This window comes from Taudactylus pleione, unplaced genomic scaffold (genome assembly GCF_031769625.1).
Source record: "Taudactylus pleione unplaced genomic scaffold, aTauple2 ptg000556l, whole genome shotgun sequence".
NCBI lineage: Eukaryota > Metazoa > Chordata > Amphibia > Anura > Myobatrachidae > Taudactylus > Taudactylus pleione.
The window spans coordinates 16,030,844-16,056,163 of record NW_028284958.1 but is presented as its reverse complement, the minus strand read 5'-3'; the positions used below and the strand labels follow the sequence as shown (position 1 = coordinate 16,056,163).

The 25,320-nt window shown below is 44.1% G+C and overlaps 1 protein-coding gene across 4 annotated transcripts in view; it reads left to right on the top strand.

Annotated features, from left to right (window-relative positions):
* LOC148481905 (protein FAM169B-like) overlaps positions 1 to 25,320 on the top strand; it is a 57,126-nt gene that overhangs the window by 20,965 nt on the left and 10,841 nt on the right. For 2 of the 4 annotated variants that reach the window (XR_015871817.1, XM_088452862.1), the window contains exons 4-7: positions 5,626 to 5,725; positions 12,674 to 12,759; positions 14,576 to 14,753; positions 22,422 to 22,601. Coding sequence is in view for 3 of the 4 variants with exons in the window: in XM_088452862.1 (XP_088308988.1) it covers positions 5,626 to 5,725; positions 12,674 to 12,759; positions 14,576 to 14,753; positions 22,422 to 22,601 (544 nt within the window). In the remaining variant the exon portion in view is untranslated. The other 2 variants (XM_088452864.1, XM_088452863.1) reach the window with 2 other exon arrangements.

Here is a 25,320-nt window from a genome sequence, read left to right as displayed (position 1 = left end):
ATTCACTGTCAGCCTATTATAAGCAGCATAGCAGCCAGCTCTGTGGGTGATGGGACACTCAAATAATTATGCTACCACTAACCATGCAACTATTCGTGCGATTTTTCAGTCATTGGAAGGGGGGAGGGTGGTATAACATCATTTTTATGGTGTCATTGGATGGAGCAGAAGGAGAGTGCTGTTTGTTCTGGCTTTCATAATTTTGTAGTAAGCAGGGGGGATGTTTATTCTAATGGAGAATTTTCCTATGAACAGGGGTCACAATCTTATTAATTACACGGTTCCCACAGGCCTGGGGAGTTAAGTGTGCATTGCAGTGTGGCCTGGAAGGTTTTGGGCCTTCCATAGTGATTCCAGCTCTGTGCTGACCAGCCTCTTCCCCCCCCTCCCACACCAGGGGAAGCCATACAGGCTGTCTAATGTGCGTTACTGTGGCATCTGTGGTCTGAGCTGAGGTAAATCATTTGCAGTTCAGCAGGGTATTTTTTTTATTTGCAAGTGACTGACCATTTCCTCGCTCACACCAATCAGGTAATATGATTCACAAGGCATAATAGGCATGTACTACATACTTTGTATTTATTTGAAATAATGCGAAGTAACATGCTCCTTTAAAGCTACAGTGCTCAGAAGATTAAGAAAATAGCTCGACACCTGTTACATCTTCAGATGACTTTACCCAATTGTTTCAACACCAGTACTGTATGATACATATTTACTGTACCAATTCTGTTAAATGATAAACTTGCTGCACCTAAGTTTATGCACAACTTCCAATAAGTTATTTGTAGAATGCCTGTTGCAGGTCAGTGCATAACACCAAGTAGCTTATTAATGCAGCAAGAAACTGTAGTGTGGAAGAAAGGTGATCTTTAGTTTACCCCATTTGACTTCATAGGGATGTGGGGACAAGGCGATTTATTCTATACAAAAACCTAGATCTCTTGCTTTTATTAGGGTAACGCATTTAATGACAACAGAGGTAAATACATAGGGGTTGATTTTCCACACTGTAGGAAAAAGAAAATGCAGGTGCACACTTTAAGCACCGAGAACACAAAATAATTATGATAAACTATAATTAACATAGAGTACAAGTGAGGTTCTTAGTTCATGTTTGGCCAAAATGTGTGCCCATCCATCATGTTACGGTGAACCCCATCAGATGGATCCCAAACATCTCTAATACTAACGCATTATATCAATGTATCTAGGACTTATCTATAATAGTGCCCATTCTAATATGTAGACAGCAATACAGGAACCTATGCTGATTAAAAACACCTAAGGGCAGATGGATGGGGTGCTAATACCAAGCAGGAGGAGTCTCTACCTTTAAAGTGTACAATAGATACACACATATAGAGGAAAGGTTGGGTGGCATGGACTGCACACTGTAATTTCAAACATAATAAGAGGTGCTACTATGCTGAGACTTGTAGTACCATGCAGGAAAAATAAAATGCAGGTTCACACTCTAAGCACTAAGAATACGGATAGTCAAAATAGTTATGATACACTGTGCGTGGCCCGTAGCTGAGAAAATGCAACTCTGAGCAACTACAGGTGATGAGGGGGAAATGTATCAGACCTTTGAGAGAGATAAAATGGAGACGTTGCCCATAGCAACCAATTGGCTCCATCATTTTGTAGTCTGTGCTAGATAAATGTTAGCTACAAGTAAATATAGTAGCATATATAAATATATATATACATTTTTATAGTATGCAGTGTTCACTCTAGGTCAGGTGCAGGCAGGGTGCTGGACCTAGAGTTAGGGCACTTCTGCGCACGCCTGAGGCGCGCGGCCAATGAAAAGACGGTGTATCTTTATGATGCTTCCCCTTTTCGTCACTCTTGAGGGCGTGCCTGACCCTTACGAACATGCCAGGCAGTCCCCAAACGCATGCGCCCGGCTTCCATTCACCTGCAGTGACCGATGCTCTGCCATTTTTCCCACCCGCAGAACACTACGGCCCGCGGGTGGAGGACAGAACCCGCAGGCTGGAGGGCAGGGTGCTTTCTGCCCTTCAGAAATAGGGCAGAGCGCGGCGCCTCGCTGAAACAGCCTAGCGGGAATGCTAGTATGATTGGTTGCTGTGGGCAACTTGTCCACTTGCAAGTTTCATACACGGTCCACCGTACAACGGCGCAATGTATCGTTACCTGCTGCATGTAACAACGATGCACCGGTCGTGGAATCATCCCATCTGATGTGCAGCACAGCAGATCAGACAATTAAATGAACAACAGCTGGGAACGATGATGTGAGCATACACACTATATCAGTGTTGGCTAACCTTGACACTCCAGCTGTTGTGGAACTATATATCCCAGCATGCCCTGCCACAGTTTTAGCATGCCCTAATAGCAAAACTGTAGCAGTGCATGCTGGGTTATGTAGTTCCATAACAGCTGGAGTGTCAAGGTTAGCCAACACTGCACTATATGATGTGTATTATAGCACTTTCTTAAACTTAATATGTCTAAGACTGAGCTGATCATTTTCCCACCCTCCCGAATAACTTTACTTCCCACAATTTCTTTATTAGTTGACGGAACAACTATCTCCTGTAGCCCCAAAGTATGCTGTCATGGTGGGAATGGCTATGAAGTCCCGGCGGCTTAATAGCCGCCAGTTCATATACCGACGCCAGCAGCCCGAAGGGAGAAGATCCTGACAGGGCAGGTAAGTATCCTATCCCTACCCCTCTCCCCCCCTAGCCCTCCCTTAGTGGTGCCTAATCTTAACCTCCCCCCTAGTGCCTAACCGTAACCTCTCCCCGGGGGTGCCTAACCATAAACTCCCTTACCGCACCCTAAACCTAACCCTCCCTTAGTGGTGCCTAACCCTAACCTCCTCCCTGGGTGCCTAACCCTAACCCCCCCCTTGCTGCACCCTGAACCTAACCCTCCCGAGGGGTGCCTAACCCTAACCTCCCCCCCAGGGATGCCTAAAACTAACCCTGCCCCCTAGGGGTGCCTAATCCTAACCTCTACCCCAAACCCTAACCTCCCTACGCTTCCTGAACCTAACCTTCCCCGCCCCCGTGGCTAATGATAAAGGCAACCCGGACTTACCTCGTTCGGGCTGGCATCCTTCGGCTTTCCGGCGTCAGGATTCAGATAGGAATTGGTATTTTGACGCCATCTTAAGTCCCTTGCCGGGATTCGGATGTCGGTCTTATAACTACATGGAGTTATATCATGGAGTTATCCTGAACTTCTTCAAACCACACATTCAGCGCCTCTCACAGTCTTGCCATTTTCATCTCCAAAATATTTCCAAGATCAGACCCTTTCTCACCCAGGATGCTACTAAAACCTTCATCCACTCACTCATCTCCAGATTAGACTACTGTAACTTCCTCTTATCTGGCCTCCCTGACTCCCAACTCTCTCCACTCCAATCTGTCCTTAATGCTGCTGCTTGGCTCATCTTCCTCTCCAGACGTTCTACATCTGCCTTCCCTCTCCTACAAGCCCTCCACTGGCTCCCCTTCCCCTTTAGAACCAAATTCAAGGTTCTTACACTCACGTACAAAGCCCTCACCCATCCCTCTCCCATTTGAACTCCTCTCCCTTCACATTCTGGTCCATCCTCTTCGCTCAACACCTCTCTACAAATCTTCAAACGGGCTCTCAAGACCCACTACTTCATCAAACCCTTCCAGCTCTTATCCTAACCCGCTGCTACATGCTCCTTTCTCCCTGTCTACCCCATCTGTGTCACGCCTATTTGTCTGCCCCTCCCCATTAGAATGTAAGCTCTCATGAGCAGGGCCCTCTACCCTCTTGTGCTTCAAATACTTACTCATACTGTTATCTACTCCTCACTACCCACTAAGGCACCTATCACTTACGCCCTGTTGCTTATTTGAGTGTTATGATCGTTAATGCTGCATTGTATATATAGCCATGGCCAAACGTTTTGAGAATGACACAAGTATTGGTTTTCACAAAGTTTGCTGCTTCAGTGTTTTTAGACCTTTTTGTCAGATGTTACTATGGTATACTGAAGTAACAAGCATTTCATATGTGTCAAAGGCTTTTATTGACAATTACATTAAGTGTATGCAAAGAGTAATTTTTTGCAGTGTTGACCCTTCTTTTTAAAGACCTCTGCAATTCGCCCGGGCATGCTGATAATCAACTTTTGGGCCACATACTGACTGATGGCAGCTCTTTCTTGCCTAATCAATGCTTGGAGTTTGTCAAAATTTGTGGGTTTTTGTTTGTCCACCCGCCTCTTGAGGATTGACCACAAGTTCTCAATGGGATTAAGGTCTGGGGAGTTTCCTGGCCATGGACCCAAAATTTTGATGTTTTGTTCCCCGAGCCACTTAGTTATCACTTTTGCCTTATGGCAAGGTGCTCCATCATGCTGGAAAAGGCATTGTTCCTCACCAAACTGTTCTTGGATGGTTGGGAGAAGTTGCTCTTGGAGGATGTTTTGGTACCACTCTTTATTCATGGCTGTGTTCTTAGGCAAAATTGTGAGTGAGCCCACTCCCTTGACTGAGAAGCAACCCCATACATGAATTTTCTCAGGATGCTTTACTGTAAACCATAGTAACATCTGAAAAAAAAAGCTATAAAAACACTGAAGCAGCAAACTTTGGGAAAACCAATACTTGTGTCATTCTCAAAACTTTTGGCTATGGCTCTAAACCTTGTCCTTGTCCTGCATTGTATTGTATTCACTTATTTATGTACTTTGTGAGGCGCTGCGGAACACTTGTGGCACCATATAAATAAAGGATAATAATATATATCAGATGATCAGAGGATAGATAATATAGTGTGTACCCAGCTTTAGAAGCTGATTGGTTGGTACGTTCTCTCTTAATTTTATCTCTCTCCTAGAATTGGGGGGGAGATGTATCAAAAGAGTTTTATACATCTCCCCCCACAGTGCTGCCGCATTTGAGATTGACCTGCGTGCAACTCTGTATTGGCCCCATAGTAGAAAATATTCTAAAAAGGAAATATTATATAAATATGGAGGAATCTGATAATGTTCTCAATGTTTTTGATGGTAAGAATATAGGAGGAAATGTAATAACCTACAAGATGCAGACTTTGGCGAGATCCTGGTGAGTCTGCACATTATTTTAAATGCAGCAATAATTTAAGAGGCAAAACCAACCTGGTTTTGCCTTTTAAACCGTTGCCACTTTAAAAAATCATGGGAAGACTTCTCGGAATTGTGCCGATGCCTGTATCTCACAGTCTAATACATCGTACTCTATGAAAATGTTTTTCTTTTGGAGGTAGCATGCTTTCTTGTTCTTATACAGTAGGTCTTAAGAAATAGCAATTTATCCTTTGTTGATTTGGAACATGACATAGTTGGAAATAAAAATACTTTTTAAAAATGTGCATAATTTCTATTATATAAAAGTGACATTTTATTGTGGCATTCTCTTAAGCATAAGAAGGAGTATAAAAGCGGACAATCCTAAAGATTTTTATAGAATATCCCCCCATTGAATGAAAATGTTAATATTTAAAAGTTTCAAAGAAATAAATCCCCATACATTGAGTCAATTAGGTGAATGTGCAGAATACATCAGTCTCCAGACATTTCAAATGTATTCACTAAGACGCTGTCTCCTTTTGCAGATAAAGGTAGATGGGAACTGTGTCCTTTGTGTGCCCCTGTACTGTGATGAAGACTCTCAGAAAATGCTGCTTTTAGTAAACCCGAAGAAGAAATACTTGGGTGCGGAATTAGTTCTGGTATCTGCTGACTTAGTATGTATGACTGTGGCTCAGGTCCAGGTCAGTGAACCTTATTTACAAAGCTCACTGGATGGGCAGCACAAATCACTTTGGTTTTGCACTGGTGCTCCTAGATGGTCTGCAGTGCACTATAAGGAATATATATTGGTGATATTAAAATGAACCTCTATATACCCCTGCCTGTACCTTCTAAAATCCTTCCTATAAACCTCTAAGGATGACGCTAATTTGCGTACGCAGTCATACAATAAATAGAGACTCCAGACTCAGAACATGTGGTTCCGAAGCACAAAGTATTATTCAAGTAAAAGTACAGTCAGTTACACGCTATGATCTGTGTACAATTTAGCGCAAAGGAATTATACAGACCCCAAGTACAGAATACATACGCATGCGCTCTGGACCAGATCCCGGCATTCAGAAAGAAAACCTCCGTCTATCAGCATTCAGCAAGAAGACTAAAGACCAGTGTTTGAGCACATATGTTTATACCCCCCCCAGAATAGACAGGACAATAGAGAAGTTTCTTGCTTATGCCATTGGTTCCCATGGGGGAACCATCTGTTAGAGCGTTTAACAGGCTGCTTCAAATAGACTCAACCCAGCCTCCAACAACTAGGGGTCTCTGCCCACCTGCCACCTAACAGTCATCCTAACAGTTGTTCATAAAATATAAATTTTGTTGTTTGAAGTCTCTGCGATCCATAACTCGAGAATGCATGATGCGATCTCCCCACTGATTACACCGGAATACTGTAAAAAGAGTACGCATCAGTACAAAACCAAACACGACTTGTTTAGCATGTATAATACCTTAGTTATCAAATATCTTTATTTCTCAGCATTTAAACTAACTGAACCAACTTAAATCATACACTTTAAAGCTTATTAAACCTTATGTGTGAATATGTAATGTGTGAGTGTTCGGGGTTTGATATAAAGACGTATTAATGTGCGTATGAGGAAGGGTGCACTTAACTCTCACTTAAGTGAACCTCTTAACAGTGTGACATGCTGAGCCAGATAGTTCCACATGCCCACTCTGCCAGCAGTCCCCCCCCACCTGTCCCAGGCTTCAAAAGAAAAACTCTTTATTCTCCCAGTCTCTTGTGTGAAATGCAAATAGCCCAGCTACAAGAGACAGACCTAAGATGACACTCTAGTCTTTGAAATCATGTCATTGCAGGAAGCTTGCTAATGTAGGTGTGTATTCTAGCCAGACCACCTGTAGTGAGGGCAGACACTGTCCAGGAAGCTTATCTACACAAGCAAGTTGTCACGTAGTCATTTGCTTTATTCAGCTAATGCAATCAATTTTGGCATACTGTAAAGTAATTTCTGAAATATATCCTTTATAATACGTAAAGTCATGAAATAGGCTTCTGGTGAATCACCGTAACTTGCTAATAGTATTATCGCCACATGTACTAAAGTGTGAGTTTATCTAAAATGGCGCTTAGGCGGCCATCTCGCAAAATGGCATCTTGCGGCCAGTCGCAAGATGGTGTCGCTGCGATTCAATTTTAAACTGATCTTGTCTCAGCCAATAATCTAGTTCCAACAAAATATATATATATATATATATATTGTTGAATTTGTAAATAAACCTTTTAATACATTCCTTCCTATAAACCTCTAAGATTCACCTGCCTAGAACCTCTAAGACAAAACCCTGCCTAAAACCTCTAAACAGAACGCTAATTGCGTACGCAGTTTAACCGCAAATAAAGACAGGAGTGGAATCTGTGTTTCCAACGCACAAGTATTATTCAGGTAAAAGTACAGTCAGTTACACGCAATCTATACATACACAAGTTAGGCGTAAAAGGAAATAATACAGACCCAAGTACGGTTATACATACGCTGCGCCTCTGGACCCAGAGATAGACTTCTGACTAGATATCCTCAGTTCACCCAAAATTCAGCATGAACTGGCAAACCAGTGTTCGGACACATGTATTTATTCCCCCCCAGACTGAAACAGGACAAAGGGAGAACTTCCTGCTGATCTCATTGGTTCCCAGAGGAGAAGCATATGTAACGACACATTTAACAGGTTTGTTTCAAATAGACTTTCCCTGCCTCTAACAGCCGGAGTCTTTCTGGTAACGCCTCCTTTATCATCCTAACAGTTGAATCTAAAATATACATTTTGGTTGCTTGTAGGTTCTGCGGTCCATAACTCGAGAATGCATAATGCCATCTCCTCACCGATAGCACCGGGAAACTGTGGAAAGAGTATGCATCAGAACAACTCCAAGAATGACATGTTTATCTTGTATAATTCCTTAGTTAACAAATATCTTTATTTCTTAGCATTTAAACTAACTGAACCTTCTTGAATCATACATTTTGATGCTTATGGAACCTTATGTGCGAATATGTAGTGTGTGGGTATTCGGAGTTTGGTATAAGGACGCTAGTTATTAATGGGTGAGATTTAAGTGCATAATCTCTCATACACGAAGTGAACATCCAGCAGTGTGGATGGCTGAGGGTTGTAGTTCTACATGCCCTCTGTCAGCAGGCCCCCACCTGTTGTGTGTTCAAAGGAAAACAAAACCTCTTTTGTTCTCACAGACTCTTGTGTGAAATGCAAATGTATTATCACCTCAAACTGTGGGATTTGGGGCCATCCTGTCTAGGATTCAGGCAAATCCAATTGTGTAGATATTATATTACAATTGCCACAACTATACTTTATCTGCATCCAGGGATTCCCAATTTGTATGTAAGAATACCCATTGTCTCTTCTTATTTACTTTTACTCAGAAAGCTGGTTTTTCCCATTGCCCTTGGTAGGTTAACAAAAACATTGCCATCTGTTCTTAGCTCCTGAGTTATAACTTGAATTGATGCTGACCACAAAAATGGTGTCTTGCGATCTCATTTCCAAAATGGAGTCTTGCGGCCATTCGCAAGATGGCGTCGCTGCGATTAAATTTTAAACTGAACTTGTCTCACTCAATAATTCAGCTTCGACAATATATATATAGCAACAGAACCAAAAGCTTACCCACCAAGATAAACTAAAGGAACCAGCACACCACCATGTATATATCAATCAAGCATATTGAATTTTTAATAGACAAAACATATTAAAAAAAATAAAGGGTCAGGCTGACCCTTGAAAAAGGCTATATGTGCCAAAACGGCCCGTCGGGATGGCCGGTTCGCATCTCTTGTTACACTATCTGAAGTCTCCAGTTGTGGATGAGTACCTATAACTTTTTTGATGATGGCTTTTTTAAAAAAATTTTTTTATGTTTTTTCTATTAAAAATTCAATATGCTTGATTGATATATACATGGTGGTGTGCTGGTTCCTTTAGTTTATCCTGGTGGGTAAGCTATTGGTTCTGTTGCTGGAGTTATGATTACCTGGCACCCACAGGTGCATAAACATTGGGACATTGGCAGAATTTTCATATTTTGGCCTCTATTTGCCACCACAATGGCTTTGAAATTAAACAAACAAGATGTGCATTAACTGCAGACTTTTAGATTTAATTTGAGGGTAATTACATCCAAATCAGGTGAACGGTGTAGGAATTACAATGGTTTCTATATGTGCCTCCCACTTTTTAAGGGGCCAAAAGTAATGGGACTATCAACTCAAAAGCTATTTCATGGACAGGTGTGGGCTATTCCCTTGTTATTTCATTATCAATTAAGCAGGTAAAAGGTCTGGAGTTGATTCTAGGTGTGACATTTGCATTTGGAATCAGTTGCTGTCGACTCTCAATATGAGATCCAAAGAGCTGTCACTATCAGTGAAGCAAGTCATCATTAGGCTGAAAAATCAAAACAAACCCATCAGAGAGATAGCAAAAACATTAGGTGTGGCCAAATCAACTGTTTGGAACATTCTTAAAAAGAAAGAATGCACCGGAGAGCTCAGCAACACCAAAAGACCCGGAAGACCACGGAAAACAACTGTGGTGGATGACAGAAGAATTATTTCCCTGGTGAAGAAAAACCCCTTCACCACAGTTGGCCAAATCAAGAACACTCTCCAGGAGGTAGGTGTATATGTGTCAAAGTCAACAATCAAGAGAAGACTTCACAAGAGTGAATATAGAGGGTTCACCACAAGATGTAAACCATTGGTGAGCCTCAAAAACAGGAAGACCAGATTAGAGTTTGCCAAACAACATCTAAAGAAGCCATTACAGTTCTGGAACAACATCCTATGGACAGATGAGACAAAGATCAACTTATACCAGAGTGATGGGAAGAGAAGAGTATGGAGAAGGAAAGGAACTGCTCATGATCCAAAACATACCACCTCATCAGTGAATCATGATGGTGGTAGTGTCATGGCGTGGGCATGTATGGCTGCCAATGGAACCGGTTCGCTTGTATTTATTGATTATGTGACTGCTGACAAAAGTAGCAGAATGAATTCTGAAGTGTTTCGGGCAATATTATATGCACATCTTGTTTGTTTCATTTCAAAGCCATTGTGGTGGTGAATAGAGGCCAAAATATGAAAATTCTGTCAATGTCCCAATATTTATGCACTTGACTGTGTATGTATATATATATATACATATATATATATATATATATATATGTGTGTATATATATAAATAATATATATTAGTCCCTAACAGCTCCCACATCACAGAGAGCTGAGGAAGACTGCAGGACACCAGTAATTGCGAGGAGCTGCTGGGGTTCTCTCTCAGCAATCTGCTTGATGTCGGGAAGGTAGAAGCTGCAGCCAATGGAGAATCTGCTGGACAGTGATTGGCCGCTGGACCAAAACCCATTGCTGATCTTCTGAATGTCTGTCTAAGGAGCTACAGCTCTGATCAAGTGAGGCCACTGTGGATGCCCACTGGAAGTGTAGAGATGGGGATAAAGTAGTGTCAAAGAAAAAAAAAAATCTGGTCCCTCAAGGGTGGTTTCTGGGTATTCAGGAACGCACCCCCGCCTGCGTGCACCACTACTTATATTAAGTACAAAGTTTTCTGTTTTTCTACTCCTTAACTTCACTATTTCCACTGATGTATGGTGTTCAATCAATCATGAGAGTGAGGTGACGTCAGTCCTCTCTTTGGGCCTGATTCTGATCCGGGCGCAGAGTTGATGTGTCCACAAATGCACATGCGTATATAAACTGCATTGCACATGCGCAGTGATTGAATCACAAAGAGGATTTACTAGCAAAGTGATTGACAGGTAGTCAGTGTTTCTGGGAGGTAACGGGGGTGGCTACAGAAACGCAGGCGTGACGGGTCAGTGTAAACACGGTTTTCTGGGTGTGCATATATATTTGCCACTGCAGTCTTGCTCGCAGCTGGAGAGCCCTGTATGTGTCAGGAGAGCCACTCTGAGTCAGGTCAGACTTACTCAGAAGGTGGATGGGCGCCCGATCTGCGTCAATGTTTCCGATGTTTAAGTTATTACACGTCATCGGACGGATATGAGAAGGCAGAAGTGTGGGTTCCTATGCTCAGGTAAACTTCTGAGTCATCAGCATTTATTCGCAATTGTGGAGTGACTGAGATCCCAATTGTGTCAGGATTGGAATCTGGCCCTTTATTCCTTGTGGCAAGTTTTTTTTTTTTTGTTAAACATTGGCAAGTACAGCTAGAAATGTGCTTCTGCGTCAAAGTGCTACTGTAAGGCATACTTGCCTACCCTCCCGATTTGGTTGGGAGCCTCCTGAAAATCGGGTGCCGCTCCCGACCTCCCAGGAAGGCAGGCAATCCTCCCGGCTGCGCCCACCCCTCCTATCCCCCCACAATAACCCCTGCAACCCCCGCAGCGGTTCGCGTCATTTTGGCCCCGCCCCCTGCTTCACAATGCCTATATTATCGGCATTGTGGGGCGGGGCCAAACTGATGCGATCGCATGGCCACGCCCACAAGTGCCTGTCATGAGAAGGCAGAAGTGTGGGTTCCTATGCTCAGGTAAACTTCTGAGTCATCAGCATTTATTCGCAATTGTGGAGTGACTGAGATCCCAATTGTGTCAGGATTGGAATCTGGCCGTTTATTCCTTGTGGCAAGTTTTTTTTTTTTTTGTTAAACATTGGCAAGTACAGCTAGAAATGTGCTTCTGCGTCAAAGTGCTACTGTAAGGCATACTTGCCTACCCTCCCGATTTGGTTGGGAGCCTCCTGAAAATCGGGTGCCGCTCCCGACCTCCCAGGAAGGCAGGCAATCCTCCCGGCTGCGCCCACCCCTCCTATCCCCCCACAATAACCCCTGCAACCCCCGCAGCGGTTCGCGTCATTTTGGCCCCGCCCCCTGCTTCACAATGCCTATATTATCGGCATTGTGGGGCGGGGCCAAACTGATGCGATCGCATGGCCACGCCCACAAGTGCCTGTCACCAGCCCAGCCACTCCCCCTTGTTCTGGCCACGCTCTGAGAGTCGGCAGGTATGCTGTATGGTGAAAATTGCGACCCAATACAAATATAGGATAAGATCCGAATTTCCACCATCTGAGAGCTAGGGAAAAATTAAAGGCCTAAATTCACTTGCACCCTTCCACAAAGTATGGACCATTCCTAAAATTGTGCCCTCTGCATTGCTTTATATCCTTTTAATAACTTTGCTTCTGTTGTTTTTTTATTGTGGTTTTCTGTAAAACCACTCTGTACTTTGCAAGGCCTAATATCTCCCATTGGCCAGTTTAGGCATCTGCTCCCCTGGAAAGGCTGACCTCTTGCTCAGAAAACCAATGAGCACTGACAGAAATCTAGGAGCACCAGCGTATGATGGCACCATATACAGACTGGCACTGTGCCTTGCACATTCTTTCTGAATCAGGCCCAGTGTGTGCAAGTTCAAAAGAAGATTATAGGTCCTGAAACTTGATAAACCCTTTATGTACTCAGATGCTTCAACCCTTTCACTTTTGCCCTGTAAACTGTAGGATCTTTCTGTAAGACCTCTCTTATTTGTCTTCCAAGTTCTCGCAGTATATTTGAATGACAAGTGGTGGGGAGTAGATGACATCTTGCAGTCATGCGTTCCAGTTCAAGAAGGTCTGAAACAGGTAAGTGTTGTGTCAGTAGCTTCTTCCAATAATGAAACTAGAATTGTAATTCATATCACTTACATGCATATAATCTGACTAACCTGCTGAACGTAATGCCTCTTGTACTCATGTAGGTGCAAACATGTACTCCTCCTGCTCTTTTAACTAAAGAACATGCTCTTTTTTTCTACGGGAAAAACTTCTATTTATAGTATCACTAAAATAATTTACATTTCAGTCTTGCTGAGTGCAAGTTATTAAGGGTCATTTACAAACTACAAATGTGTATAACTGCAGAGTAAATGCTCTTTTGTAACGTCTTGCATGATTGCACACGGTTTAATTGTGAATTAAATGGTATGCCGTCTATAGCGGTGTAAGAGTTTGCTCTGGAGAATGCAAGGAGTTAGGCAAAGGATTTTTCCAAGTTTTGCACTGAGGTACAGTAACAAGGTTTCATTTTACAGGACAGAGTTATATAAGTGAGGTGCCATTATGCAGGAGGGCACCATGCCATTTTCCTCCAGCAAAAGGATTGGAATTTAACACTACCTACCAAACAATGTAGTAAAAAGCTTTACACATATAAAAATAACACATGATATAAAGACAGTCTTGGCTTCCTCTCTTTCTCTTGTATCATTTAAAACTCCTCTCTGATTACCTTTTATCACTCTCTATTTCTTCCGGGGCACTACAAGCAGACTTGCCTCCAGACCTATTAAAGCTAATTTCTTCATGGAAGCCTACCAACCCTCCTCCTAATCGCCAGCTTATGCACTCCCCAACTCTATTCCCCTTACATTCTGAAGACAAAATTGAATAGGTCCGCACCGTATTATAAGGTTGATTTTTTATTTTATTTATGGTCGATTTTGCTGTGGGGTATAAAGTGGCAATTTTTTTTAAAGGCAAAACCAGGTTAGTTTGCCAAATCAGGATCTGTGATATTTATCACTTTGTCCACGAAAAACAGTCTAGATTGTAAGCTCACACGAGCATTCTCCCCTCTGTATTTGCTATGTAAGTTTAGCACTGCAATCATGTATTCATAAATAAAAGATCATTCTAAAAGATGAAAAGACAAATTAAGTATTTTAGAAGAGTAACATTGAAGGATAAAGGAATAATACATCTAGTCCTAATTTGGTAGCGTGGTCGACATATTAAGCAGCATTGCTGATCTACAGGTTGTGTTTCGTAAATAAAAACCCTTTTTCTGTTTTGTTATGAGCCATTTAGGCTACAAAACACTTTGACTATGTAAGGTCAGGAGGAAGTAAACTGTGCATTGAAAAACTCTTCCCTTGATTATTTCCTGACACCTACATACTGTACAGTGTGGTGGGCATTTTGTAGGCTGAAGCACGATTCATGAGAATGGAACCTATTAATTCACTAAGCTATAGTGGCACTGAGACATGAATCACGCCAGTGATGTTTCTAGTGCATTAATTACCTGTATTGTCATAGAAATGATTTAAGTCCACATATTGACTGCCTGCGTTGTGGCATTAGGTACTTTTTAATATACTTAGCAATAATGCTTTATACACATTAATAGCAGCCAGCTCAGAAATGCAAGTGATTTCCAGAAGTGAGAACCTCATAGTCTTGCAATGTATCTTTAAGTTAGCGGTTACATGACTCACTATGACTGATTAGGCTGCCCTGATGTTAATTCACTTAAATTTCACAAGTTTCCGGAGAACCTGACTCATGGATCAATCTGTACCATAGAAGTGAGACTAAAGTGAGGACTTTTCTTGTCAGCAGCTTGTGATTCATTAGGAATGGATACATCCTTTTAGTAATCATGTTTGTCATTACCCAGGTCCAGACCTTTGGAGAAAGGATTGTCCTCTTTGTCCTGAACTGCTTGGTGTGTGGGTTTGTGCAGGGCAGTGGCTCCGAGAACGGCATCTGCTTCCTTCCACACACTGCAGGGGAGCTGGCTAAGATCCTATGGCATCACGGAGAGGCTTTGGCATTTTATACATACAAAAAGAAAGGTGAATGCCCAAAATGTCACTTTATCCATGATTAATTTTCCTGCATCTTTAGTGGGCACAAACATCTCACTTGTGTCATGTGTGACTGTTTAGCAGGATATGGCAGTGGGAATAACCGATGATGGAAAGCATCTATAAATAAGATATAGGGGCCTATTCATCAACACTAAAATAACGTTTTTAAGGACATTTTCCTTAAATAACGTTATTTTGGTATTCATGAACAGACTTAGCACAGGAGATATCACAGATATCTCCCTGCTAAGTTCCCCTGCGTTCATTTCCACACTCCCCATACATTAGTGTGGGGATGTGGAAATTGTGGTATTCATCAAATTCCGAAAATTATGAATTTTCGGAATTTGATGCAGTTACTATTCGCCACTGTGAGGTGGCGAATAGCAGAATCGACTTACCTGTATCCGCGTATGCAGGTCCCCCGACGAGTCCCTCCGGCGCTCTGCTCCGTCCTCAGGCTCCGGAGGCTGGTCGGACATGTGTGCTCCCCAGCAGAGCACAAGAAAGTTTTGAAAAAAAAAAACAACTTTTTTTTTCCTAATCTGTCATGTGGTCTGCTGGGAAACCACATGACAGACCAGCAGGACGGAGCCGGAGGCTGCTGCGCGGACAGGTAAGTCGGGGGGGGGGGGGGGGGGGTCAGGTGAGCGGAGGGGGGAGGGGGGGGTACACAAACTTAACGCATCTGTAGGCAGTGCTGTGCATGCGCTGGTTTTACAGATGTAACAGCGCATGCGCAGCACTGTTTCCAGATGCGATAAGGTAGTGTAGGCAGGGAAAAGTATCTATTTCCCGAAAAGCTGTCATCGCAAAAATGACAGCTTTTCGGAATAGATACTTATGGAGAGGTGGAATGATGAATTCCACCTATAATTAGGTAGAACTCCATGCGAGTTCTAAACCTAATTATCTCCATCGAATTTTTAGGTTTAATGAATAGGCCCCATAGCCTGCAGAATTTGGAGAAATATTATGAGTTTTTAAATATTCCTTTAATTTCAGATATTTGAAATTGGATTGAATTGTCCGATACATCCCTGACCACCTGCTTCGTGTGGTTAGCCTTCGTTGTGAGATTTTAAATATTTAAGTTCTTAAAATGGTATGGGATCTATAATTTGGGATGGCAAAACAGTGCAGCTCAGTGAGAAAAGAGGTTAGTCCTCTCTTTTATAACCCCAGACACAGAGGGGCATATCTATAATGGGTACATGCCCCTGCGTCCAGGGGGGCCCCGCACCACACACCCTGCACCCATAGCATACTGTTGATGCTAGATCCTATGTGCAGAAAGGACCTTTGTGACGTATCAACCGCTCCTGCGTTACCATCCACGAGGGCATAGAGGGAGAATAAATAATTGTGGCGAGCGGAGCGAGCCACCGTGTCCGAAGCGCGGCGAGCGTAGCGAGCCTGCGAGGGGCCACTTTTGGTCCCCCGTTAGCATCCCCTCCCCCTTTCAGACCGGGTCACGTGGGTGTGACCTCACAGGTCCCCTGCAACCCTCTATTCTAGTCATAACCCATAGCATACTTACCTCTCCGGAGTCCCACGCGGGAGCAAGTGACCGGCGCTCTAAAAACTACTGGAAAATGGCCGCCGCAGCCATTTTCCCATCGTTCGCCATTGCGCAGTACAGGGAAAATGGCCACCGAGGCCATTTTCCCGGTGACCTGCGCATACTCTATAGACTCTGGGCGCACTCTCGTGCCCAGAGTCTATAACGCCGGCTTATAACAAGTGGAATTGGGCTTGTTTTTTTTTTTTTTTAGCAAGTTTCTTGTTTTTTTGCAAGTTGTTTTTTTTTTTTAAGGTTTCTTGTTTTTGGGCTTGTTTATTTTGTGTGCATTGCCGAGGCACCCCTGGAGCTAAGTAATTGTGTGTGTGTTTTTTGCACTGGTAGTGACTGAGAGAGGGGAGAAGGTTGTGTCCGGGGAGTAGAGGGCAGTAGCCAGTGGACAGGGTGAAGTTGGAGGGGTAGGCAAGAAGGAGAGCTAAACTAGATGATAGAAATGAAGCAGGTACATGGGGGCGAGTTAAAATGACTGAGGCTGTTAAAAAGAGGGGATAATGGAATTAGACAGGTGACAGGAATGAAGGAGGTAAAGAAGAGGGGTGAGAGGAATGGGGAGTCAGATAAAGGAAAGGTGGGTACACACACTATACGATATGTCGCCTGATCCTGCTGATTGGACTGACATATCATCCACATCGGCTAGTGCATACCTCCCAACTGTCCCGCATTTAGCGGGACAGTCCCGTTTTTCTGGGACTGTCCAGCTGTTCCGCCCACGGGCCGCAGTGTCCCGCGGTGGGGGGGGGAGTTGGGAGAAGCATACACGCTGCAGCATGGAGAGCGAGAATAGATGCTGTGCGCATGCATCTATTCACAGTACGGGTGAAGCCCGGGGGCAGCCCAGCATCTCAGAGATGCTGGGCATGCTCCATTAGTGATGTAAATGGGGGCGTGTCATCAGACCATGCCCCCTTTATGATCCGGCCACGCCCCCTTTCGGACTCGTGCGCCGAAGGCGTGCGCAGGTCCCGACTGACTCACTGCAAATGTTGGAAGGTATGCTAGTGTGTACCCACTATGTGTGATCCTGCAGACTCCTGCGGGTTGTCCATCGGGGTCGTTCCGTCGGCCTGCATGTAGGGCCGATGGAACGACCCAGACCCAGATGCTGACACTGGTATAGTGGATGGAGCCGCTGCCCGACATATCGGACGTTTGGTCACCACATCATGCAGTATGTATCGACTGCCCGATATATATTGCGTGGTCGGGCGTCGCATCACTGGTTACACATCTCGGCAAGTGTGTACCCAGCTGAAGACTGGCAAGGGAATGAGGTATGAAAAGAGGGAGGGGGTAAAAATATGGAGGCTGGTGTGGAGGGAGAAAAGCAATATAGGCAGATAAGGCTGTGCATACACTAAAATATTTAGGTTAGAGAAGAGGGGGAATAAAGGAAGTTAGGCAGGTAGAGAGTGAGGACAAAGAGACACCCCCATAAATTGGGCTTTTTTATTGGGCTTTTTAGGATTGGATTGGGTTGTTTTGGGCTTGTTTTTTACATATAGGTTGCTTGTTTTCCGTTTCAGAGTTGGCAATACTGCTCAGTGCGCTGCCGGCCGCCGGACAGAGAGGAGGTGGCCCGTGTCGGAGACTGCACACGGGCCCCCTCCTCTCTAGAAACGCCCCTGCCCAGACAAGCTTGAGAACCATGTTGTCTCTCCCACCTTAATGGCCCAAATCAAACATTAACAACAGAGGACCAAGTCACTGGAGAGCTTCTTTGCACCGCAGGTTACAGACTAGAGTCTCATCTACCCATCATGTGGTTGAACGACTGTTCAGGATGTAGAGAAAAGAAACATTGAGAAGCCAGTTGCCACCAGAAAGGATTGTTCCACTTTGGAGATCTTTACAACTGACCCTTTTGCACCATAGATGCTTATATTACAGGTACTGGTCCTGGTTCACAAGCCTCGAAGGATGTGTCCTATAACTGTCCCATCTGTATCGCTTGTACACATTTGGAGGTACAGCCCATTCTCATGTTACCATGCAAAGAAACCGAACACTACCCTGAGAGTGAGTGAACTGTAAGGTCTCCTACACCGAGGCTAGTGGTACTCTGTTACCCCTGTGAAAGTCCTGGATGGTTTTGCCCATGATCTTAAAAACCACTGGGGATACAATTCTGTCGTCTTCCATCCATTTTTTATCCTGGGCAAAAGCTCCACAAATTGCAGAATAGATCACATCTACTTTGGTTTCTTGAGAAGTTCTAATGGGGAATGTTTAACCACAAGGTCATTGAAAAGGTGGCTGTGCGGAATGTTCACTGTTTACCGGGTGCAGAAGCCCAGGTGCAGTTGCTTTATTTTGCAAAAAATATATTATTGACAGGAAATACAAACATAAGCAAACTGAGAACGCAGGGCCTAATTCAGAGATGTGCGTAAACCCCATGCTTTTAGGTTTGCCCATTTGTGGATCTGGGGCTGCAATGTCACTCTCCGTGCCCCAAACGCTGCAGCATGATTGACACGATTGACGCAATAGCAGATCACAGAAGTCGGCAGTGAGCGTCTTTTAACTCAACACTTCCTGCGGCTTTTGCATTTTTTAGCACAGGCGTTGGGTCAGGGCCGCAACTAGGGGGGGGGGCTGAGGGGTCATGTGCACCTGGCGCCATCCTCCAGCGGCACCGGGCACACACTTTTCTGTGCCGGAGGTAGATAGAGACCTCCGGCTGTGGTGCGCGCCGGACATTGAATATCGGCGGAAGATCCCGCCCTCTCTCCTGCCGTCGGAAGGTAGGGTGAGCGCTCGGGGGGGGCGGAGAGTCAGTGAGAGGGGCGGCAGTGCTGCACTGGGCGCACTGCCGTCTAGCTACAGCGCTGGTTGGGTACAAAGACACATCGGCGGTGCCCATCTCTGAATCAGGCCCAGGCCCTCGCCCCCTTTTTATTTATATTTATGCTGAGGTTGCTAGATTTTGTGCTTCTTGTTCTTTCACTTGACTGTCCCCAGACCCCTCCCATTCCTTTCCTATTGTTAGGGTCACTTTTGAAATCATAGCAATAGATTGATAAAGTTCTGGTTTTGACCTATGCCCTGTGCCCCAAACAGATAGGAGCTGCATTCATTCTTGTGCTTGGCAGGAGATTATAGAAGCTTCACACCTACTTTGTCCTTTGTTGCAGCTTTGCAAAAAATATTTGGCCTCTTACATCATTGGACTCCAGCATTTTGTGAGATCAAACAGATTCTCTGTGTGATACATGTTGGTGCTATAATTTTAGCCACCTGTTCATTCTACATACAGATGTGTCAGCCCTTACCATCCGAAGTTGTGTTTAAAGTTTCAGAAAGCTGCACCCTTAGTAGGGGTTGGGTACAGGATGTCGGCGCTGGGGATCCCGGCGGTCAGAATTCCAACGCCGGGATCCCGACAGGGTTAGGATTCCAACAGCTGTCGGTCGATATCCTAACCCTCCCCCTCTCCCCCCTTCCTGGTGCCTAAACCTAGCCTCTCCCTAGTGCCTAAACCTAACCTTCCCCTTCCCGCATCCTAACCCTCCCTCTTAGTGCCTGACCCTAAACTTCCCCCACCCCCTTAGTGCCCAACCCTAACCCTCCCCCCTAACCCCGAAGTTATTTTGCTAACAGGAGACGGGATTCCGGCGTCAGCATTGTGAGCGCTGGAATCTCCGCGGTCGGTATTATGACTGCATATTCTTAGTAGAACTGAAGGGAGATATATTAAACCTTCAAGAGAGATAAAGTGGAGCATAGCAACCAATCAGCTGCTGGCTATAATGTTTCTAGCACAGTGTATAAAATGACAATTAGTTTCTATGGGCAACTTCTCCATATTATCTCTCTCGTGGGTTTGATACATCTCCTCCCTGGCCCATGCAGTGGAGAAGAAATACACATTTGGGCCTTCTGTTACTTTCTGTAAGGAGGGGGTCGGGGTCATTCTATGCCCCTGTCAACCATCCCACCTGTGGTTGTTGCACTGCAAGTTGAGGCCAATGGTTCCTCTTTATCCGAGATGCTTACATCTCATTGCTGATATTTTTCCTTACTCCCAGACAGGTTTTGGGCTTCTTCTGCCTCTACATGTCTGAGACACCAACTCTGACCAGGGAGCTATGTTGGAATCTGCCACATGTGAGGAGGTGTAATCCTTCCATACACTGTGCCTTTATCCCAGCATTGCCATTATGGAGCAGATTACTAAGAGGGATGATTGTTGTGTGTTAGCTCATACTTTAGTACCCTTCGCAACTATAAATACTGTTTATATTGTATATAGTTTCTTCGCTCCCACTCTTCAACTTCCCACTCCTGTTTCCCTGTTGCTATGTTTGCTGTTCCTACACTTGGGTCTAATAGAGCTGCTGTTGCACTCTGAAGTCCTAATTTGACCCCGGCCAAACATTAGATGCTTAAAATTATACTGTTACACAACATAAAAATGAGACCTGCCTTTCTCTCTAGCCAATGAAGCCTCATTCCTGTTGATGTGTGCCAGTACTTAATGATATTTAAGTGACCCCTGTTGTCCAATAATGACATGTTTACCCTCAGTCCAAAATGAGATGTCAGCTTGCAAAACATTGTTTGTGAGCTGCCTGGGCTACATTCTTGCTTGGTGGTGTCAGTGTTTTTAACAAACAGGGTCTTTATTTGGCAGAAAGGTCTCCGCTGGCTTCCCCTGTGCCAAGTCCAGCATTAAAGCAGCAAAATAATTACCTCCTGTTGACTGTCTCATCAGCCCGAGGTGACGATATCCAATGTGTGTTGTGACAATATACACAGTCTACTTACCTGCTGTACCGTGCAGAACATGGCCTGCCTGCCAGCTCCATCCCTGGCTTTGCAAATACATGGCATTAGGGAGTTAATAGCCCCCCCCCCTCCCACCCTTTGCTACATGACTTTTTCTTAAGGCATTACTCACATGGTCATACTTGTTTTTTTCCCATGAGATATGTGAACGGTTGAGAAAACTACTGGTGAAGTTAATTTAATATACATAATTGTGGTGTTTTAGTAGAAAAATAAATGGACAGACGGTGTACATGCTATGCCAAGAGCCAAATAGCTAATTCACTTAGGGGTCTATTTACTAAGCAGTTTTAGGAGACAGAGTGAAAAGTGATAAGAAAGTGATAAGGTGCCAGCCAATCAGCTCCCAACTGTCATTTTTCAAACACAGCCTGTGAGATGACAGTTGGGAGCTGATTGGCTGGCACCTTATCACAGACTTATCACTTTTCATTCTGTCTCCTAACACTGCTTAGTAGATAGACCCCTGAGTCACATTTGCTGCCCTGTAAGATGGAAACTAGTGTTCAATTGGGCAGATATTTGACACCTCGCCCCCCCCCCAAAAAAAACAAACAAACAAAAAAAAACAGACTGGTCCTGTATGCACATCACTCACACGATTATTATGAGTCTGTTTCATTATTACTAGGTACAGATAAATAGTAAAATAGAAGAAGTTGATTGTAACCCAAATATGAGCTTCTTTAGATTCTAAAACCGCGCAGCCCCTTCCAGAGGCAACCTTGTATCGCACAGAACATTAAAACAGCACAGGGGGATTTGATCGCATACAGTAATATATAACTACACATCTTGTCTTGGCTTTTCGGAGCTTATGAAACTTTTCAATCGGCCTCCCCTGCAGTACTTTTTTCTGAAGGTGAACAAAGGAAAGACTGATTCTGACATAGAAATAATTGAAATCAACCAGCTTTCCACATGAGTGATGGTTGAAATACAGCATGGGGAAAATGTAACAGGTTCCAGTTTTGCAAGATCGCTGATTTTCAGCAATTTCATCAGATCTTTTTCATTGTATGTACTGTATGTGTGTATGTATATATATATATATATATATATATATTATACACACATACACATTTTACCAATTAATTATATATAGTATTTAAAGTTTAATAACTTTACCTATATAAACTGTCTTCCTCTGTTGCTTCATTGGTTCAAGATACTCTGTACAATATATATCAGATGACAAAATTGGAATGCGCTGCCTTTTAATTATATTTTGTTTTTTTCATTCCTCTTTCACTCTTTGATTTGTTTCTGTCCACTCCTAGGCAGCCTGTGTGACCTCAGCAGTCAGTGTTACATGCTACCAGTGCTGGACACCATCTATGTGCGGAAGAAGTGGCGGAGACAAGGTTTTGGGCTCACAATGTTGCAAGACTTCTGCCTGACTTTTCCACAGGAAGCTGCTTTGGGCATCAGTTCCCCTATTTCTCCTAAAATGTACCAGGGTAGGAAATCCTCATATACTGTAGATCCCATGTTTAGTTATCCATGTAGACACCATGGAATTGCCATCATTATTTTCCCATCTGATTGTTTGATACCATATTGAGTAAAGTGACGAGTTTGGCAGCATCTGGCAAGGGTTACTATACCATTGTTATTATTATTATTATTATTATCCTTTATTTATATGGCGCCACAAGTGTTCCGCAGCGCCTTACATAGTACATAGAACATAGAACTAATAGGTGAACAAGAAACAAGTAACATACAGTACATTACAGTACAGGACAAGGACACAACTTATATACATTGCTGAAATAGTGATTAAAGCACTCACAATAAGCTGCCGGGAATTGGCGGTCCCGTGTTAGGTGCCCTAATGGGGAGTAGAGAGTAGAAGAAAATGTAAAGAGGAGCACATGAAGCAAGAGGTCCCTGCTCGTGAGAGCTTACATTCTAATTGTTATCTGTTTTGTTATGATTGTGTTATTGTCTATTTATGTGGCGTAACAGTATTATACAGTTTTGGAAAGAGAATATTTAATCATTTCATATCAGACCCTGTCCAATTACAGCAGGGGTCTTCAACTTTAAGACAGTGTGGGCCACATTAAAAAATTCAACGAAGCCAGAGGGGCCACTAAGCTATACTGCAGTATTTAGACTCAAATTTTTTGAGGATTCCATGACCTTTTCCAGACTCATAAGTCCATAATGAAGATTTCAGAAGATCATTTTATTATATTATGGACTGTTTACCTTTTTTACAATAATATGTTCATGTCAGTGCGAAACTTGACATTGCTTTTGCTTGGCCAGCTTGTCGATGTTAGCATCAATGTAGGCAGCCTCTGTGCCGGTAGTTATTCCCAGGATTACAGGGTTCTGTTCGTAGAGATGGTTCTCCCCGTTTCGGTGGTCTGGCTATACATGACCTCAGTCATTGTCTTTTCCCTTTCTGCCGGATCGTGTGCCCGGCAGTGATGTTAGCCACTGTCGGTATGTCTTAGCGGTGTGCGGTGGCTGCAATTACAGGCTGCTGACTGAGCATCTGGGGGAGTGACTGATCACTTCTGGCTGTGTAAGCCTTGGTGATCCTGGAGTGTGTTGCGGCTAATAGTCACAGAAAGGTAGTGCTGTTTGCCGATGACAGTTTGTATGAGGGGCATGCGGGTACTGCTTGTGGGTGCTGTTGCTCGGGCATCTGGGGTCTTTCCGCTGAATCTCCCCGGAGGAGCCCGGGCTGCGAATGGGCTTCCTCCACTCAGCATGCTGTTGTCCCTGAGAATGCGGCTTGCAACGGCACTGCACGCTGCTTCCTTGCTTCCGGGTGGTCACGTGACCTGCTGCTGTGTTGGCGGGCATACAGAATTAGAGCATACAGTGTAATGGTCGGTCAGGTACAATAGACTGATTCTGCTCACATATCCATATACTGCAAGCAGAAGTCGTTTTGACGGATTCCGCGTCTAATTGAATTCGACCTCAAAGGGGAGATTTATCTAACCTTTTAAAGAGGACAAGGGGCTCTATTTATTAACATTATTTTTACTAAAATAAAGTGAAAAAGGGTGTTTTCACACCTTTTTCACATTATTTTAGTTTCACCTGTAGTTATTACAGGGCAATTGGAGTAGAATTAGTAAAATTCTACTCCAACCCCTGGTATCACTTATTTTTAGTAAAGCAGATCGCATTTCCCATAATTGTAATGGGAAATGTGATCCGACCAGAGTTACTAAAAATAAATTGTAAAAAAATACCGGGGGAAGCCCTGTGATAATAACGCCACCTGGAGGTGGCGTTATCCAGAGTCTCCCCCGGTTACTGGCTCCCACTCTGCTCTAACGGGGAGAGCAGAGGCGGGAGACGGTACCAGTAATCAGCTATGTGGTCTAAACAGACCGCAAGCTGATTGCTGTAAAAAAAAGAAAAAAAAAATTGAAACATTTTTTTTTACTTACCTGAATCCAGGGACCGGTGATCGGGCCTCTGGTGATGGCTCCTCTCCGGTCAGCTGGTCTCCCATAGTGCACTGCGGCCCGGTCATCAGGTGATCGGGTCCCAGTGCAGTATGGGAGATCACCTGATCGGGAAGCCCGGAGAAGATCACCGGAGGCCAGGAGAATGCAGGTAAGTGTAATGAAGGGAGGAGGGGGTCGCGGTGGTCCGCGATCGCGGGGGTCGGGGCTTAGCATCGGTGGGGGGTAGCAGCGACGGTGGTTTGGCGCATGCGCGGGCTCTTAGTCGCGGTATTTTCCGAAAATACCGCGATTAGAGTGCGGATGGGATCCGCAGGGACAGAGCTTTATCACAAGCTCTGTCCCTGCAAGGGATTTATAGTAAATCCCTGTGATATTGCCTGAATTCGCAATGCGAATTCACTCGGTAATATCACACTACAATCCGCATTCAATATGCGGATTGTAGTAAATAGAGCCCAAGGGAAGGTGTTGCCCATAGCAACCAATTATATTGAAGATATTTTCTGGAACGTACTAGAAAAATTAGAGCTAGAATCTGATTGGTTGCTGTTTGTTGCAGGGGTGTTTTAAGAGAGAAAGGGGTTAATTTGCAGCGCAGCGGAACATGGCACCTGTACCTTATTCCCGAGGACATCTCTACTGCGCATGCACAAATCACCAGGAAAATGTCTGCCGCATCATTTTCACAGTGATTAAAGTCTGCAGAATTGGCTGACGCCGGACTCGGAGAGGTAAG